The sequence below is a fragment of the Acanthopagrus latus genome, chromosome 5, assembly GCF_904848185.1.
Source record: "Acanthopagrus latus isolate v.2019 chromosome 5, fAcaLat1.1, whole genome shotgun sequence".
In the NCBI taxonomy this organism is placed as follows: Eukaryota; Metazoa; Chordata; class Actinopteri; order Spariformes; family Sparidae; genus Acanthopagrus; species Acanthopagrus latus.
Genome location: NC_051043.1, coordinates 14,464,390 through 14,484,667, shown reverse-complemented (window position 1 = coordinate 14,484,667; position 20,278 = coordinate 14,464,390). Strand labels below are relative to the sequence as shown.

The following is a 20,278-nucleotide window of genomic DNA, read 5'->3' as shown; positions in this document are numbered from 1 at the left end:
ACTGACCCCTCGCTGCGTTGGTTCACTGGAGTATGAACAGGACATGAACAGGACCCACTGATGGCTAATCTGTTCACTTGTTTCTTCTTTGATTTAATCTTGTTTTTAAAATGGCCTGGAATGAGGAATTACTGTACAGGACTGGTTTCCAGTAAATTAGATTAGCCTGTATTATCCCTGAACAAATAACTTTAAGAATGTATGTTTTTCTTTACATGTTAATCTGACAGTGTGTTTTCCAGAGAGCCCGCACAGCTAAAAATAAATCATTTACTGCTCCGATTTCTAATTCTGTGCACTGACAGCGTTAACCTGCAGTCTGTGGAGGAGCACATGTGAAGTGTAAGTAGGGTGAAGCCCAGTGTGGATGGATTATCTAATGGAAGTGGAGGTGGACGGATGATCTGGTGTACAGTGGCAGATGGTTTAATGGATGGATGGATTTGCAGATGGATGGAGGAGTAGATGATTAAATGGATTGATGGATGGACCACAGTGCACCTACAGAACGATGCAGTGAAAGTGTACCTTGTGTGAACTTGTTTATCGCAAAAACACACGTGAGCCTCGGGGGTCAAACAGAAGTTACATTGACTGTGTGAAGCGTGGTTGTTCTGCACTGACACGGCTTTTAGCAGTGGTTGAAGTAACTAAGTACATTTAGTCAAGTACGATCTTCAAGTTTAAATTCAAGGCACGTTGTTCTTTACTGGAGTCTTATCTTCTCATGCCGCCTTCTTCTTCTACTCCACTTAATCTTAGAGGGAAATCTGGTCTTTTTACTTTGCGACATTAAAGGTGCTCTTTAACAATCTGTAACAATTTGTGTTGATCACTTTTTATTGGCCAGATGTGAGCGGATTGTAATGCCACATAGAAAAATAAGATCTTCCCCTTTAATGCAGCATTAGTTACTAGTTACTTTTCACATCAAGATTTTTGTGCACAAGACACGTGAAAAGCCTTCCAAATATAATGTTGTGCTATAAGTGCAACTACTCAATAGTGTATAGACAAATATATCTGAAACAAGAAGTGAGTTAGTCAGATAGTTGCGTGGCAGAAAATGAATCTGAGAGTATTTTAATAACCCTCAAAAGATTTATACAAATTATAAAATCAGTAGTTTGAGAAAATAATCTGCAGATGTATCTAAATGAAAATAATCAGTAGTCGCAGTCCAGAAATAAATAATTCAAAATAGTTTTTACTTTAATGCATGGGTCATAATGACTTAATGATTAACACAATTATGACAGCATTAGTTTTTTACTTTCAATAAGAAACCTGAATACTTCCTCATTCAGTGTTTTTTATTGGTTGAGTTCAAACTTAAGTGAGCACAGCCAGCAGCCACAGATTACGGATTAGATGTTTTCTGACAAATGTGGTGCTACAGATGGACTGGCATCCTCCCGAACTCTCAACAAAAAGGAAATAAGCCTATTTTCCAAATGGTCAAACTATTCCTTTAATCTGACCGTAAAGGAGACATATTATGCTTAATAACTGATTTATCATTTTATTTTGGTTTACTATTAGAATAGATTTACATGCATTAATGCTCAAAAACCACATCAGTTCTCTCACAGTAACCAGTAGTAACCACTGTATTCCCCCCCTCAACCCATCTGAAATGCTCTGTTTTAGTGATTGTCTCTTTAAGCCCCTGTCCTTAATACTTGGTCTGCTTTGATTGGCCGGCTCAGACATGCCTGATCACTAACAACAACACAGCTGCTGTGCTAAATCAATTCTTATGTGCCAAACTAGTCACTGGGCATTATGCCACAAACTGTGTGACATGGTGACGTAGTGTGATGTCACAAAGTCACAAACTGAAGGCAGGACTACTGACGAGGCATTTCAGGAGCGTTTTTTCTGTGGGAGAGAAGAGCTTCTGATGGTACGGACATTGACCTTTTAAATGCACAGTAACCCAAACACTAAATGGATAAAAATAAAGAGGAATAATAGATCAGTTCTAGATATGTTTCTGGCAGCAGCTTGAGTCAACCAGCAGCAAGTATCGAAGCAACTGGAGCAAACTACAGTAGGTCTAATAACTCTTTTACATTCACATATGAGGACTTGGCTTGAGTATTTTTTCACTCTGAAACAGCTGTTTGTTTCCCTCCTGTCCCTGTTTAACTTGTCCCCAATCTCCCCTCTCATAACTGAACAAATGTGATATTACTGGCAACATACCAGCTATTTTCCTTGTTTTTTCTCTGAGGAAATGAAAAAGGTAATCAGTCAGTCAGTCAGCACTAATGCCTTTACTGATATAATGTTGTTTGTGTTAATGGGGCAAAGTGTGTCTGTCTCCAGAGATGCACTATGGCCCTACTATTAAATGACATTATATCAGTAAAGGCATTAGTGGTTCAGTGAAAATGTGAGTGGAGTCTCTCTCTTTTTTTTTTTTAAAAACAAAATGTATTTTTCCTTCAATTTATTCTAGTTATGAGGTGAAACAGCAGGTTAGACACGTTCCTGAGGGTTTTCCAGAAAAATCCCCAAATCCATCATTATACTGCAAACAATGTGGAATGGAAATAATATACATCAGTCAGACTAAATGTATTTGAATTATTTAGTGGGGCATAAATCATGATGAAGAGTGTGATGTGGGCGTCAGTCTGGACTCTCATCATCTCTTCTCTGTAGTTCTGTTCACTGAAACATTTAACGGATCGAGTAAAAACAGTGTATTTGAGATATAAGTTCAGTCTGAGGCCAACATGTGTTCAACATCACACTACATCAACCTGCTCAACCTACTAGTGAAGTTAAATTGGCAGTGACCATTTTTATTCAGTCTTGTAGATATCCTGATGTTCAATTAAATGAATCTGTAAGAATTACATAACACACCTGTGACGTGTTATCATGGCGGCTCTGACACATATTGTGTTGTACAGAGACTTGTCAGCTCAGTCTTTACTTGGTCTTTATGGGCTGACTTCACAACTCGCAGACTGATCAATTTATTGAAAGTGTCAGTAGTGTAAGGCAGACCTATTCGACTGGAGGCCTGGAGGCCAAATGTGGCCCTCTTACAACCTTGTTTTGGCCCTTCAATCATTTTGTTAGGAGTCTAATTAGCCTGTTAATTAGTTATGTCTGTTGCTAAGCAAAAAAAAATATTTTTTTTCTTGAAAAGGGTTTGACCCAGGCTGTTTAAGTAGAGGGAACACATACAAAAGTCAAGCTAACAACCTACATCTAAGATAAAAGAGGTGCATTGTTTTTTCTTTTTCAAAAACTACAAAAGTGCATTGTTTTAAAACATTTAAAGAACAAGCTTTAAAGGGCAGATTTAGGGAATGTAAAAGTCCCGCACCATACTTCACCATACTTGTCCTGGTGTAACGTAATAATGTGACTGAAAGTAATTTAAGTGGCTATATTCTTCTTTCTTCTTTCTTTCATCTTTTCAGTCATCCCAGCACCAAACTCAGCATATTCATGAGCCTGAGCCTCGCTGAATCAACTGCATGTGTGAATTAGAGGTTTGGAAAACTATGAAGGTGGATTCCAGCAAATCCAGGAAAGCTTTGAAATGTAATCAAATTGTCAGCTCTTCACTAATCATCTTGGCCAGTGGACAAAAGCGCTTCCATTGTGCAGGGATTCTGATACACATGTACAGTCTTGTGTTCAACCTACTGTATGTACATGCATATAGTATGCACACATGGCAACACACGTGCTTACTCCATGCTTGCTAAAATAGTCACAAAAACAAGCCCTGAATATGCACACACACACTCACATACACGCCTCCTCCCCTCACTGCACACTTCTGCTGTGCTAATTGAGGAACTCAGTCATGTGTGGGGAAATGGCTGAGGTGTTTCTGATCTGTTATCCGTCAGCGCGCTAAGCCGTGAAGCGCAGTCGAACAGTAAAATCCAGTGGCACTAGTTTCCCCGCTCCCATTAGCAGCGTGCTGCATTGTCCCTAATCACAACCCTGAGATGAATTCAAGAGGCGGTGAATTTAATTAAATGCTAAAATTAGAGCTTGTCTGTCAGCTGTGTGTGTGTGTTGTAAGTGGAGGGCCCTTGTTCATCTGATTTTTTAAATGCAGGAATCTTTCCAGGGAGCCATCAGCAGAAATGCCTGTTTGGAAAAGCGTGTTGAACCTACAGGGAACTGGCTGATCTACAGCCTTCCATTGGAATAACACACTCTACCTCCTGTGTGTGGGGAGGAAGTCAGTGTCATGATTACATCAAATATTTTCATATGGAATGACTCACAGGGAACTAAACCCTCAACCTTGGAATTATCTGTGCATTGTTTTATCTATTCAGGCAAAGGACACAGAGCCAGTGAATAGAACAAGACAACAACACAAAAAATGATTTAAATCTACTAATTGTTTTATTTATGAAGTTGAAAAGTTAATAAAGTCACCCACAAGTCTTCGTAAAATGGCAAATGAACATTAGAGATTTAACAGTGAAGCTGAGAATGAGACCCCAAAATCAGCTGCCTTACAAAGTGCATCTTTAACATTCATACAGGTGAGCATCCATCAGCAAGACACTGAACTCCTGAAAGGGCAAAGCTGAGCTGTGACTAAAGTCTGATTCTGATTCTGCATCTTTAAGTTATTAAAGGGGAAATAAAACAAAAGCTGCTAATAATTGTCCTCCATGTGTGCGTGTGTGTGTGTGTTATCCAGCATTATCTCAGCACCTCTGTCTGAGTTCTCGGTTAGAAAGCGTCTCTAATGTGCTGGCAAAGTCATTACAGTAACAACGCAGGGACTCTGGCTGCCTGCCTCAGTGAATTCACACAGTGGTGTGGTATGGTAATGAGGAGGTGAATATTGGTGTGGAAGGTCACAGTCACACTCTGAACAGGATGAACCCACTCGTTTTAGGAGTATTTTGAAATGTATTTTGAGTCACATTCAATCAGCTAGGTAGACAGGAAATAGAAACCTTGTAAAAACAGTGTTTTCTGATAGAATAATGTAGAGTTTACAAGGTCAAGGATATCAATAGACTCCTAATGGTTTATACAGGCCGAGGTGTACGCACGACAACGCCTTCATTTGGCCAGTTGATCATCAAAGAAAATTGTTTAAAGTTTTAAACGAAAAATTCTCATATATTTTAAGGTAATGTTATAAGTAGTGTCGATCCAGGCAGTGTATGTGTGTATGAGCTAATGTGAGAGAGCCGATGGTGAATGCAAGCAGAGGGAAATTAGCATTGAGTTGTCCATCTGGCACTAAACGTACAGTAAATGTCTCCATGTTTCAGTGAAATGCTGCTGCTTCTCAAGAACAAGAAAAGTCTGATCTGTTGTTTGCCTACTACTGAAGAAGTGGAGGAAAAATATCCTTGCTGTGCTTCTAAATACAACCCAGAAGTTGAGCAGGAAAGGCTAACGGTATGTTCACTGTAGCTGCTATCCAATGTTAGCTAAAGTTGTAGAAAGTAATTTTGTGACTAAGCTGCATGTCATTGCGAGCTACCTACGTCTTCACTGTCTTCTGACGGGACTTTAGATTAAAGTTTAAAGATTAAAGCATGGACAGAACGGCACAGTTACTCTCCCAAAACGCAGTGGTTCGCCACTGACCTGGCCTTCTTCTTGGCCACGAAGGTCGGGAGAATCACAGCTGCACCTTACAACATTAATGAATTCGACTGTGTATGGACTATTTTTCCAGCAAGTTTTGGTTTATGCCAGATAACAGTGTGTTTCATTTGGTCACATGTACCTATAACTTCTTGGTAAATGCCAGATGGTACGTCAGAGAGTAAGGAAGGAATTTCCAATGAATGGATTTTGTGTAATGCCGCTTCAGTGACTTCAAGTTGCGATAAGCAGCTATGGGCAGGCTGTTTCCCATGAATTCCCATGAAAGCCAAGGGCAGTTTCACACCACTCAGCGAGGCTGACCTCTGACCTTTACGTGTTGATACGCCCCGTGGCCTATGGGAGGATGGAAGTCAGATTTTCAGTCATGTAAGAAGCAGCATTAGCTTAAGTGACAGTTAAAGCTATCTAACTGTAGGGCTGGAGGACATGCAAAAAAAGGCAATCATTGGTACGTATAATGCGGTTGTGTTATGAGTCAGTAAAGATTTTTTGACATTTGCTGGGGTCTATACCAAACAAGCATGTTTACTTATGTATGGGGAATATGATCTGTGGGCCTGGGCATCTCTGTAGAACCACAGAGATTCATTGGTTAATAGTATGTTGAGACACATTTGACCAAAACTTGCATTTGGATTTTGCACTTGTCCATGATTGGATAATGATAATATTTCAATGTACTGTTTCAGGCCTATCAGAGCTGTATTTAAATCTACTTCTATAAAAATATTTAATGTGTATTCCATGTCTGTGTGTTAAGTTCTGACTGAGTTATGATTTTGAGAAGTCATACAGTAAATTGGCAGCACATTGTCCACATGTGCTGTGGACTGTCAATGTCCGTTACAGAACATATCTTTTCAATTTTGTTGAAACGCTGTCCGGAACAATGAAGTGATTTACAATAAATAATATTCCTCAGCTCCCTTATTATTGTCAAAATGTCAGAATGGACTTTTGTTCAGACACACAACCCTGTCAGTGTGGTTTGTAGCTGAGTTTACTAATTTAGCCACGAGTCTAGTGTCTAACTGGCAAAAAAAAAGAAAGAAAGAGAACAAAAAAGACTGAACAGATGCTATCATTTAAAGCTTTTTGAAAGAGAAAAAGGTCAGATTCAGGTGCAATAGCTGCCATAACAGTCTTATGAAACTTGAGGGAAGACGATTCGTTTACTGCAGCTGCACGATGTGTCATGTTAAAGATCAGCAGTGACCTGTTGACTCTGACTGCGCCTGCCTTATGCCTCTTTGTCCAAGTGAAACACAAATAGGCAAATGAAAGGCTGCAAGAAACAAGCATATAAATCAGTAGCAGATTCAAAGAGGGACAATAACAAGGACTAAACATGACATCAGAAACAAGCAGTGCTGGAAGTATTCAGATCCATGCATTCAAAACTGAAGCATTTTCAGCTTAGTGCACTCAGCAAACTAGGCAGGATTTGATCGTGGCGGTCTGTAAACACACCATTGCCCCAATTATTTGTTCTAGCCTTAGTTTATCAGTCAGAACTATGACCTATACTGCAGCTGGGGTCTGTTAACAGTGACAAACAGGCTGATCTGTATCATATACACCAGTCACCTCTAAGAAAAGGCTGTATCCTCACTGTCCTATCTTTTATAAACGATGTAGCTCTTTATCCCTGGCATTAACATGTCTCAACATTTGTCTTGACTGACCAATGTTGACTGGATCTCAGGTCCCTGCTCTATATGTCACGATCCTGTTTTTTATCGTTTTATTTTGAAACCATGCCCTTGTGTGTCTCGTCTTGCTCTTCAGTTTCTCCTATGTGTCCCTTTGTTACCGCACTTGTTCCTCATCCCCTCGTCAGTGTTCCTGTGTACATAGTCTTTGTTCTCCCTAATGTGTCTGTCAGTTCCTTTTGTGATGTCCTCCGTGTTGTTCCTGGTCACCCCAGCTGTCTGTCTTATCCCATGTTACCCCGTCTTGGTCCGTCATTCCTCCAGTGTCTCCTCGTGTCCCTAGTTTGGTATGTGCCCTTTGTGATTTCAACCTTTGCTTTTTCTTTGCACTTTGTTTGTGCCTTTTAGTTGCTACTTTGTCTTTTTTGACTAGCTTTTGCGTCTAGATCCCTTGTTTTTTTTGTGCTCATATGGCTTTTTGTAATTAAGTTATAATTTTGTTCCCCATTTCCTGCCGTGTGTGTGTGTGCGTGTGTGTGTGTGTGTGTGTGTGTGTGTAACCTCACCATTACACTATATGGAAATAAACATGTACGTCGCTGGAACAAGTTGACACAAGGTTATTTCACACAAGGAAAATAAATCACTGAATTTACAAAAAGGACCAATAATCAAGATAGTCAGCATAGTCAGCATTCCAAACATTAATATGCTTCTCAGAACTCAACAACTCCCTCTCTGTCTCCCTCTTCGTCTCCTTGCTGTCATTGCCTCTGTGGCTGCTTTGACATGCAGTATAGTATGTGGTGTTGCTGTCTGCTGTAGCACTCAACATTTTAAAATGATTATAAATTGTTGTTTTTAAATATAAGTTATCATGACCTATCAAATACATCAACACAACAAACATACTTTAAACAAACACACACATCTTTTGCTGTGATGTCATTACAGAGACTGGCCTATCGGCATCATCATCTGTGACTGACTTCCAGCGTGTCTGATTGCCCGAATGCCTGTCTTTGACCATAACATATTATAAAAGCAAAAGGTGAATACCGCACAAATGAGGCTCAGCTGCAGCAGCGTCGGATCATGTGTGGAGCTCCTGAGACTGGACATCTTGTTCAGGACTTAAAGGAAAGCAGAACGGTACAGTAACAGATTTGGAGAACAGATGAAAGTGATTTTTTGTCCCCCTCCTGCTGTAGCGTCATCTGTCAATGTGACGTGTTTTCTCTGTGCTCTGACACTAATAGGCTGCCTCCTCCTGTTATTGTGTGTTGTGGGTCCTTGGCCTGTGTTTGTGCGTCTGGTGACAGGGAGGACACAATATTGGCCGTGCAGACTCACCCCATAAAAGCTAATTGCCTTTGGCACCGAGCTGGCCTCCCCCTAATGAACCATGTGCCTGAGGTTAATTCAATTTGGAGAGGAGCTGTACAGCAGGTCACAGTGTTTCACTGAAAAAAACAAAAAAACAAACAGTAGATGAGAAAATGTGGCAAAGATACCCATGAGTGAATTTATGACATCATGAATAATGTATGAGAACAGTGCAGGATAAAATCGTCTGATAGTCGGAACGTTTTGCCAATACGGCTACAGATGTTCACGCAGCTGTCCCCTTGGATTTCAGACTGAAGTTTAAAGGTCCCATATTATGAAAAACACGTTCTCTCTGGTCTCTACATATATAAACTGGTCCTCCCTGAGCCTACCAACTCCCAGAATGAGGAAAGCAAACGAGGGGGCGTTCATCCCCGAGGTGAAGTTCGGTGTGTCCAGCGGTAAGCTAGCAGGGTTTCGCAATGTCGTTGCTCAGAGATAGACACGCAAATTGCTCGGTTGTTGGTTGCATAAATCAACATGAGTGCCTATATTCTGTCCCAGCTACAGAACAACAGAAGACTAGTTAGCTCTGCTTCAGTGCACTTTGCAATGGTGTTTGAAGCGAGTTTAATGTTAATAATATTACGATGGAGCTTGGTTGTCACAGTAAAAAGTCTGGAAACGTGCAGACTGGAGACAGAGATGATGCGAATAGTGTCCAAGAGTTTGGAGACTGAGTTGGAGACAAACACAGCTTTCGCTAGCTGTTAGCCATTAGCTACATGGTAGTAAATGTAACAACACATACAAACAAACTAACATTATTCAAGCACACTGACCATTCTGAAATGTCCTGCTGCAGCTGCAGAGTCTGTATTTCTTCAGGAGCCTCTCTTTCTGGGTCTGATTCGGGGTCAAACTGGTAGCCTATGGTTGTCATCTTCCTGAGAGTGACATGTAGCAGGCAAGATTCTCCAAGTAGGCGCTGACAGACAGAACTCATTAGCATTTAAAGGTGCAGGCACAGAAACAGCCTGCTCTCAGTAGAGCTCACTTGAGCGACTTTTACACTGCTGAAATTCAGGATGACGGATGGGTTTGGGGCAATACATGTTGTATATAGTGTCGTTGGACCTCTGACAGCTGTGTGAAATTGATGAAAAACAGTATAATATGAGACCTTTAACTTTTAAGGAACAGTCTGTGACATATATTTCATTTAAGGGTAAAATGCTCCTTGTTCAAATGTGTTGCTAAAACTTTGAAAGATTTCAGACTCTGTGTCATGAGTCAGATGTGGCATGGAGAGCTGACCTCTGACTTACTGTATATAACATAAGGTAACAACAGAACAGTTGTTACATACTTCATGACAGTGATCATGCCTTCTCCAAAGCAATGACCCCGTTGATGTGTACTGGACCATGACTGTCAGCCTGTCAACCTAAGTTTCTGTTAATACCTTATGCAGAGAGGAGAATTACCCCTCATATGAATTCCTGATGACTCTCCACCGCTCAGACAAAGAGGATCTCCTCTCCTCTCGCATCCGGATATGTTCTAATCCAAACGCTGACTTTTAACAGTTTGATTCCCACATTAGTTTTCTGTTTTCTGTCTTGTTTTGCTTTGCAGTTAGTGGCGGGGGTCACTGTTTTGTTGTGCCAAGCGTATGTGTATAGAATTAATGAATGATTAAAGATTAAACAAATATTTAGTAATCAAAATAAAAGAAGGAATGCTCTTCATGATCGAGGAGCAGTTAAAAAGTGAACTGATGTGTACCCTTTCCATCTTACATGATTCTTTACTAATAAAAAGCTTTCATAAGAGGTTCATTAGCTTTGGTGCTGTGTAATATACTAAGTTGTATGTACTGTGTGCTGGGTGAGTAGCCTTCGAGTTTGTAGCCTGTTCTCCTAGTACATAAATGCAGTAAATGGTCTGCTGCTATATAAGACGTTCTGCACTTTTCTATATTCATTGATGAGCAAAACCGAGTGTCCCTTGAAATATGTAATACATCTCTGATGTCCGTTAAAAGAACCTTGAAGGCCAAATATAAAAATGTGTGGAAACATTCACTGTGTTGCATAAAAGGCTGATTCTAAACCTATAAATCTTTCTTAGTTATGACTGTAGATAATTTATCTTTAATGGCTTTTCATAAAGTCTTAACACGGTCATCCTTCAACAATATAATGAAAGAAAAGAGAAAGAAGGAGTCCTTTTATCTCTCTATCCGCAGTTATTCAGGTTTTCAGTCTGCTTTGTAACAGACTCCGCCACAGGCGTCAACTGTTGTGACTTTCAGATCTTGCCCTATGGGACCCAAAGTACAGCATCACAAGCTCTCCTTTGCAAAAATTCGATCACAAGGTGGCTTTCCCCGCAAGCCTGCCTGCTGTTTACTCAGAGCGGAGCGTGGACTTGGGAACATGACGGAGGTGCTGATGTCTGCGTCCGCGCTGACATGTCTTACATGATGTCAGACAACTGGCTGCTTGTTCGAAACCGCCTCGACGTTCGGCCTCATAACTCGAGCAGATGTGGCACCTCTGACCCTTGACCCCAAAAAATAAAAGCAAAAAAACAGACGCGTAAACATGGCAGCTAATGGCCTTCCTACCCACCTCAGCGCTCACCATATGGTAACCAAAAAAACAAACAGCGTCTGAATGGCGCCTGTGTTCTCCGCCGACAGTTGGCCTGGAAGGGAGTGACGTTCTCGCAGTGACCCCTCTGGTTGCCTCGGAACCAAATATCACAGGAGATGCTTTGGCTTGATGTGGCGAATCAGCAGACAACACAGCGGGGTTATGACGCAGGCGGTTATAGAAGCTGATGCTCTATCTGTTGTTTTGGCGGTTTCAATTTGATGGTCTCTTATAAAAGGTAGAATATGAGACTATGAGAGAGATACGTTTTCGTTTGGTTTGTTTTTTTTATATCTTCTGTTGTTTTGTAACTGTAATGGAGGACAGGGTCCTTGGTATAGGCCTGATGGCTCCTTGACCTCTCCTGACACAACAGTTACTGTTTATTAATCATCTGATTTTTATCTAGCCATATATTTGCGTCTTTTGGTAATAGTAGCGGCGCTGTGACCTTTTCAGTGCAAAGTAGTTCCAATGAGGGACAAGAGCAGGCTGTAGCTCAGGAGGTAGAGCATTAATTGGAAGGTTGCTGGTACGAATCGTTGGCTCCCCAGCAGCATATCGTAGTATCTTTTTTACATTTTATTTACATTTCACAATGAACTGACCCTTTAATAGTAATTTTTGCTCTTGTACAACTGTGGCTAATCCTTCTGCGTTTAAACAAGCAGCAGGGGAGCCCTGTGTGTTTGTGTGTGTGTGATCGCAGTAAAATAAATTCACATCTTCCTCCACATTCGTCCTCCCTGTCACACCTTAACCGGCTCGACGCTCTCTCCTCTCTCCTCCATCCTTTATCCTCCTCCCATCTTTTCATCCTTTCAGTGGACGCTGCAGGAATTCTCCTCTCCTAATCAAAAAGATTACAGATGTGTATGAACATCCCCCACTGTGCCTCTGAACACGTGTGCATTTTGCCGTGTCGTTGCATTTGCACGGGTACGCTTCGTATGTGAGGGAAGCCTGCCAGGGAGGGTGTGTGTGTGTGTGTGCGCACGTGGGTGGGCGTGAATAGTCTCTGTGGAGATGGAAACCTGCTTGCTGCTCATTGGCTCACAGATGTGGAGGGGGGGGGAGGCTTTCTTCAAGAAGCTGTGAGAGGAAGATGAGGGTGGAGGGATGTAGAGACGGGGGGCGTACAGTTACAGTAACAGTGAGGAAGAAGCTGAAGAAGCAAGAGAGGGAAGAAAAGGACAGATGATAGTCAGCAGACATGTGAAGTCTCACATAATGTATGTATTTTCAAAATGAGATAATATTACATTTTATCTGCAACCATACATGAAGTTAGTTTTTGTCGCTCTCAGTGTAATGCTATTCAAGTTCCTTTAACTAAAATGTGTTATTATTAAAATTAGTAACAGGAGCAATTTGCACTAGTTACAAATTAGAGGTAGACTGCTTATCGCTCTGGATGATTATTAGGGTCAATATTTAGCATTTTTTGTGATTATCGGTGTCTTTTTTTTTTGTGTCTGAATAATAATGCAGTACTTTGGCTCTGTTGCAGCATCCTTTTTCTGTTGGTGCTCACCAGTGTCCACAACACTATCTGATGTCATGAGTGCTAAATATGTGAAAAATGTGGGAACACTTTCGTTTAGTTGCTTAAGTTTGAAAATGTCAGGAAATGGTATTTCCTGACATTTAAGTTTGAAAATGTCAGGAAATGGTATTTCCTGACATTTTCAAACTTAAGCAACTAAACGAATTTTCAATTTTCTTTATTTTCTCTATTACGGAGTTAGACTGAGAAATTCAGGCAAAAATGACCCCAGCTCAGTTCCCAGGTTAGAGTTTTTATTCATAAAAATAGTCACAGCAGAATTTCAGAGGGCTATTGTCTTAACTTGTGTATATGTGTGTGTAAAACAGACTGCTAAATTTGAACAAATAAAGAAAAAAATGTTTTTTTTTATGTGATCAATGTTGTTTCCACTGAATTTTAGTGAGTATATAACATTCTGTAGTGAAGATTTGGTGATATTTGTACAGTGAAAACACAGTAATAAGGTAAAAGGGAAAAAAGCAAAGAGTGAGAGATGGGGGAGGGAGGAGGAAAAGAAAAGAGTCAGAATGAGTGCGTGAAAGCGAAAAGGCAAAGGCTAGACTAGAGGGAGCACAAGAGAAAGGGACTAGGGAAAAATTTGTGTGTGAGAAAGCGAGAGGAGGGGAGTCAACACCAGTGTGTGTGTGAGTGTGAGTGAGAGAGAGAGAGAGAGAGAGAGAGAGAGAGAGAGAGAGAGAGCAAGCAGCAGGGGGAGGAGAGCAAAGCAGCAGTGGCAGCGCTGCATCATCATTACTGCCACCACAGCAGCGAGGAGAGGCAGTTTGAAGGCTGCCTCCCTGATATCTCCCTCTGTCTCTCTCATGCACACACACACACACACACACACACACACACACACACACACACACACACACACGTTTGTGGACGCACACTCGCTCACTTTACACACAGTGGAAGACAGCTTTTTACAGTGAGGAGATCCTGGTGACGTTATCCATCACCTCTGGATGTTTGCCTGCCTGCCTGTGTCCGTCCGTCTCTAGGACTCGTCCTGCTCCAGAGGCTGTGGGTGTCTGCCACAGGACCATGGACGAGGCTGCCACTTCAAGATCTGATGCCGCTTGTTTGGACTCTCCCCCTTTTGTTTGCTGAGACAGCTGCCGCTGTCGGCATGGAGGAGTGTTAACAACGAATCTGCTGGGAAATTTTGGCATTGTTTTTACCTCCCTTTTTCTTTGCTGGCACTGAAAGAGCAGAAGTGGATGCCTGGATTTTTTGGTGGCTGCGTGCCGGAGCAGAGTGCTTACCTCAGGTTTTGCAGTCGAGGGGGGATATGGTAAACAGCTGCAAGGGGAGGACAGTTTGCACTGCAGCATTAGACTGGCATCTCCTGCTCAGGGTCGGGGATCCTTTTTGACTCTCGAGGTTGCAAACATGCACATATATCACATCCAGCAGCAACAGAAGCAGCAACAGTCGTAGAGCCTGGCTGTACTTTTGCATACACTGATGAATAACTGCTTCTTGAAGACAGGCTCCGTTAGGGGGAAAAGATGCTGATTTAAGAAGAACAAGAGGCACAATTTTGTTTTTGGATCGGAAGACGCAATGGGCAACTTCATGATTAAGATAGAGACTTGGGTGACAGGATGACCACTGCGTTGAGCTGAAGCTGCCCCCCGTCCCTTCTCCAGTCCAAACATGAACTCTTCTTCTGATGTGAACCAAAGTGGTTCTCCCCCGTTCTGCCTGCTGGGTGCCGTGGGATACTCCCATAAGCTGGATACCTGCGTGCTGGAGGTGGTCGTCATCCTCTTCCTCACTGTGCTAATCATCGCCGGCAACCTGGTGGTGATCTTCGTATTCCACTGTGCCCCACTGCTGCACCACCACACCACCAGCCACTTCATCCAGACTATGGCCTATGCCGACCTGCTGGTGGGCGTCAGCTGCCTGGTGCCCTCGCTGTCCCTCCTCCACTATCTTCGGGGCCTGAATGAGGAGCTCACCTGCAAGGCGTTTGGCTATATGGTTTCTGTCCTGAAGAGCGTCTCCATGGCATCGCTAGCGTGCATCAGCGTGGACCGCTACATAGCCATCACCCGCCCGCTGTCGTACGCCACGCTGGTGACGCCATGCCGGCTTAGGGTGTGCATCGTCCTCATCTGGGTTTACTCTGCTTTGATCTTTCTGCCGTCCTTCTTCGGCTGGGGGAAGCCTGGTTACCACGGGGACATATTTCAGTGGTGCGCAGACTCCTGGAAGACCAACCCGGGGTTCAGCACCTTCATTGTGGGGCTGCTCTACGCACCAGCAGCGCTCACCGTCTGCTTCACCTACGGGAGTATATTCAGGATCTGCCGGCAGCACACGCGAGAGATCACCCAGCGCCACGCCCGCTTCAGCTCGCAGACCGAGGGCGATAAAGGTGACCAGCGGTGCGAGGGCTGCCCAGACAAACGCTACGCCATGGTGCTGTTCCGCATCACCAGTGTGTTCTACGTGCTGTGGATGCCATACATTCTCTACTTCCTCCTGGAGAGCGCTGGGCTGTATCACCAGAAGGTGGCATCCTTCCTGACCACATGGTTGGCAATCAGCAACAGCTTCTGTAACTGTCTCATCTACAGCCTCTCCAACAGCGTCTTCCGGAAAGGTCTATGTCGTCTCTTTAGCCCGTTGTTTCCTTCCTGTCTCGGCTGCATGGATGCCAAGAAGGCTCCAGCTCCAGTCAGCCCACGACCAGACCCTTGATGCCAAGTATGAGTTCCCATGATGATGGACTCGGCTCAGTCACTTTGGCAGCATCGGCCCTCTGTGTGTGCTTTGCTCTCAGCTGCGTAGCATGACACAGGTCTTTTTGGTCCCGCAGTGAAATGTGTTGAGGACCCCCCCCCCCCCCCCAGTACGGAGCACAGAAAGGTGCCCGTGCAGATGCCTGTCGGTCGTCTCAAAGGCTGATTTTGTGGAAAAGAAGGCTGTGAAACTCCTTCTAGGTCTTCCTCGAATGCTCCTCTGTGTGATGCTGCTCTTTCAATCATCACAAGCTGGCGACACGAAGTAAAGTAAAGTTTGATATCGATGGAAAAAGTTGGACTGCGGGGACAAGATTCATGTGTGTCAGTCCAGAGGATTTAATGAACTCTTTTGTCTGCTCTGACTTAACAACTCCCAGATGCAAAAAAAAACAAAAAAAAGGACAAAGCACAATGCGACTTGTGTTGTGCGATCCACTGAAATGCAAATAATATTTTAAATCTTTTCAAGCCTGACTGAAATATCTGCAAATTGTCTTGGTTATTTCAGGGTAGAATTAGCAAAAAAATGTTAAACACTTGAAACACAGTACTGATCTGTGTCCTTCGGGGGAACTCCAGATGCTAACGAGTTTAATGTGTTGTGTGGAAAATAATTTACCAAGAAAATCATCTGATAATCAGCCTGTGTACGTGTGTGTGTGTGTGTGTGTGTGCGTGTGTGAGTTCCAAATATGCATCGGATGGACTTGAATCTCATTTCCCAGAGAAAAGATTGAAGTTTAGGCAGGAGCTTGTGTGTTTTCTTCTCTATTGAAGTTAGGTGTTAGTAGGAAGCTCCAAGTATGTTTACACAGTCTCCGGTTTCATACAGAAATGTAGATTCAAGATTTCAGCTTTACTTTTGAAAATGGCTGCTGGCACTTTTACAGCAGATGGTGTATCCTCATCACAGAAACACTCAGTTGTATTTATTTGGAGAGTTTTATTCTCTGTTTGCATTTCTTCCTCAGGTCGATCAGCAGTTCTTTTTTAAGCCTCTGGGCTGTTTGCCTTTGATCTCAGCCAAAACAGTACATGACTCTTTAATCACAAGCCACGTAGCGACCTAAGATAATCACCTCCTGACTTGTTCTACTGGCGGTGTCTGCATTGATAATGAATCTGCTGTCTGCCAGGGTCCATGCGACCTTCCTTGCGAAGAGTGACTTCATTGTAATCTGTAACTTTCCTGCTTGTCTCCTTCTGTGGCCCTTCACCTGATTAGTGCAAAGTGGAAGAGAAGTGCTAACGCCATGCAAACCTTAGAGAGGAAGAGGGTCTGAGCGCTTTTCTGAGAGCCAGTGACAGCTTGTGGCTTTTTTGCTTCATGTTAATATACTTCAGAGCTAAAATATTTAAACAGTGGCTAACTGGATCCTTTGGGGGATTTTCGCTGCCCCTGATGTAAAGTAGCCCTTGAGGATTACAAACGATGTTGTGGATATAGTTTTGTTTTATAAGATAACTTATTTGTCACAGCCAAGTGGTCTGTCATGCTGCACTCTGGACAGGACCTGTATTTTTTCTACAGTGTCTAAAGAAGTGTTTCTTTTTATACTGCAGGAAAATAAATGGCCTTCGGATTTCAGATAGTTTGGTTTTAAAGTCACAATGAAATGGCATTTTTGAGAGCGTCTTGCTCCTAAGTGTGACAAGTTAGCAATTGCAAATGAAGAGGTAACAAAAACCAAATTGTACGACACAGTTGTTCAGAAAAAAACATAATAAAACTGTACAGCTGGAACCAGACTACATTTTGAATGAGTTTGTATGAATTCCTTAGATTCGTTGAAGGTAAATTTCAATGCCACAGCATACGTCAGTGTTTCCAGAGGCAAAACAGCATTTTAAATAAGAATAGAATTTATATCATAAATTAATGCCACATAAATGTGTAAAATCAGCATGCAAAATATACACTAAACTAACTTGTCTAAAAATGAAATCACAGTTTCTGCAGTATGGTGTTGTAATTTATTAGTTAATTTAACAGGAAAAAAATAATAGTCAATAAACATGGTGGTAAATGAGCCAGAATTAGCCAAAAGGCTAAAGAACTTGTTTATTTACTGCACTTTTATGAGCCAAGTAAGCATGAAAGCTATATCAATTTTAATAAGATTCTCTTAGCTAGCTTTAGCTTAAGCTACATTTTTTCCCCTTGTGAATATTCCAAATCACATTTTTGATGAACAGACATATTTCATTTCATCATCTATGAATTTAGACCTGCTAAAAGTTGACTAGCGTAGCTTAGCAGAGTAGCAGAACTGCCATCTCAGCCTCTGACTGTCGTGGAATTCACATTCTTTATTGTGGTCAAGCTACTTTTAAATCACCCATGTAATGATATTAAATTAAGTATTAAAGTATCATTCCCATTTCAAGTGGACTGTTACCAAATAGTGGTTCATTCAGTTATTATGTTTGGTCTGTGCCAATGATTTTGGGGCCTACATCCAATGTGCCTGTTACACAGTTTCCCAGCCTGAATATGTTTTACTCTTTATTTGTCAACTTCAACTTTTCCAAAGGGCACTCACACACATTTAGTCAGACACTGTAATACATGCAATTTAAAAACATATTCAAGACATAACATTTATATATAGATATAGATGTATATTCAGTTTTTAACACGAGTACTATCACTTCACTTCAAAAACGTCCTCAATAGGCTGAGTTGTGTAGCTGTCATTTGCAACATATTTAATTTTAGACTTGTGTTATATTTCATTGTGACTTTAAAAACAGCTATTGGAGAGGAATTGTTTTACACTTTCCCTCTAGAGAATCACATGTCATCACAAGGGTTAAGGGTTAGAGGTAAGACTACGGTCAGGGTTTAGACTTTAACTGTAGGACATTTCCGGTGCATCGGGGGGCACACCAGCTGCTGTCAGGGGGATCGAAAGTCCCACTGACCCTGAAGCCCCGCAGGATGTTTTATTTATATAACATTTTCTATGTATGAGTATGTGTTATGTATACATTATCTGCCTTGAAAAGGTAATTTCGTGCAAAGTATTGACACGTTTGATCCCTGCTTGATTCGTTGTAAAAGATGCTCCTCCGACAGACTTTAACTGCATGATTCTGGATCTATGTTCCTGTCTCATGATGCTACTGAAAGCAGTTCACTGACTGTACTCTTTGTCTTAGTATCCTTTCTACTGTTGTGTAATACAGATGGATTATCATGTTTTTTACGAGGGCCAAGAGTCCCTGGTTGCTATGGAACATTTATGAAAACAAGAATGACCTGCAGAAAACCTTCTGGCATGTCTTTAATCTTCTTCTGATGCTGCTGACAGGACAAAATAACGCAAATCTGCAAAAAGGGAAGTTTTGTAAGAAACTGAAACAAAAACAGAAAAACATTTGAAATTGACCTTTTCTCTTTTTTTGCAGTTTTGTGTTATTTTCCTTTCCAGCAGAGCGATGCTGCTCAACAAAACATGGGAGTCAGTGCAATACAGCCTGCTGGTGTTTCCTAAATCACAACAAAACCAATAATACAAGAAGAAGAAATATCGGAATGAAAGGGCTTAATCTCCTTAATGCTAGATGGGCTGTTTGTTATTCAGCAGCATGTGATCTGAACAATTTACTTTGAAAATCTGCTGCAAGATTACTGTAAATATGTAGGTGTTATCATGTGATTAAACTGAGATACTCTGATAAGTGTCTTTTGGATTGATTTGATATGAAAATCCAATTTTTCACAGCATAGTTGGGATGGTCTTTTTGAAAATCAAATCTAATTGCGATGAATTATCACTTCTTCAATCCCTCAACAACAGAACAATCCCTAGCAGCTTGATCCCTAATCCCCATTGCGTTGCCAGTTATTCTTGCTGTTAAGAGCTGGTGTGCCTGGGCCTTTATTCTTAATTTTTGAATACTGACCAGCGCTTGTCAAGGGGTGAGATAAGTAAATACACAGAGTAAATCCAGTAATTTCCTGTATTATTAAACATTAATTCAGGGTACAATAATTGACAGTAATTCAGCAGTATAGTACTGCATTCTGATTGCTATAATGTGTTTTTAAAATGATGTACAGTGTCAATTTAAATTAGATTCCCCCCAAAATCCAAAATCTAACATGTTATAAAGTTTTGCAATGCTTGTAATCCCTCCAACTGTAATGCATTCCTCCGGCTGTATCCAGTGTGTCCCTCTGCAGAGAGTCCTGCTTTATTTGGCTCACATGACTGTTCTGTTTCACATGACGTGACTATTTGCGTTTGATGCCATTGATTAGACTCACATGAAAGTTATTGATTTGGTGAGAGAACATTGTACAGCGTTCTACTTTGACATAACAGAGATGTTGTCGTTGATATGGAAGTCGCTTCAGAAATGGTGTGATGATGTAACCATGTTTTGATCAACAAGGCTTGATAAAGACCAACACTAATATGTCTCGAATGAAGTGTTTTTTTTCGATGATTTGACAATTTTCATGCACGACAAAAGTCTGAAACAACCGTTTCTGACTTGAGCAGCAACAAAAACCAGACTAATAAAATTATTTTTGGGTCAGCTGTTTGTTACAAAAGGTTGAATCATAATTGTACTTCAAAGACGCACTCCATGATGTGATTATCTGTCCTCAAATATGGCCCGATTGACCTGCTAGGTGGCCCTCGGCAAAACTGAGCTGCAATTAACCTCCCTTTTCCTCCAACTCTTCTG

At 41.7% G+C, this 20,278-nt stretch overlaps 1 protein-coding gene across 1 annotated transcript; it reads left to right on the top strand.

Annotated features, from left to right (window-relative positions):
- The first annotated feature begins 13,070 nt into the window (after nucleotides 1-13,070).
- Nucleotides 13,071-19,989, top strand: LOC119018929 (probable G-protein coupled receptor 21). Its single transcript, XM_037096963.1, has one exon. The coding sequence runs from the start codon at nucleotides 14,481-14,483 to the stop codon at nucleotides 15,531-15,533; it is 1,053 nt and encodes a 350-aa protein (XP_036952858.1). The 5' UTR covers nucleotides 13,071-14,480; the 3' UTR covers nucleotides 15,534-19,989.
- The last annotated feature ends 289 nt before the right edge of the window (nucleotides 19,990-20,278 follow it).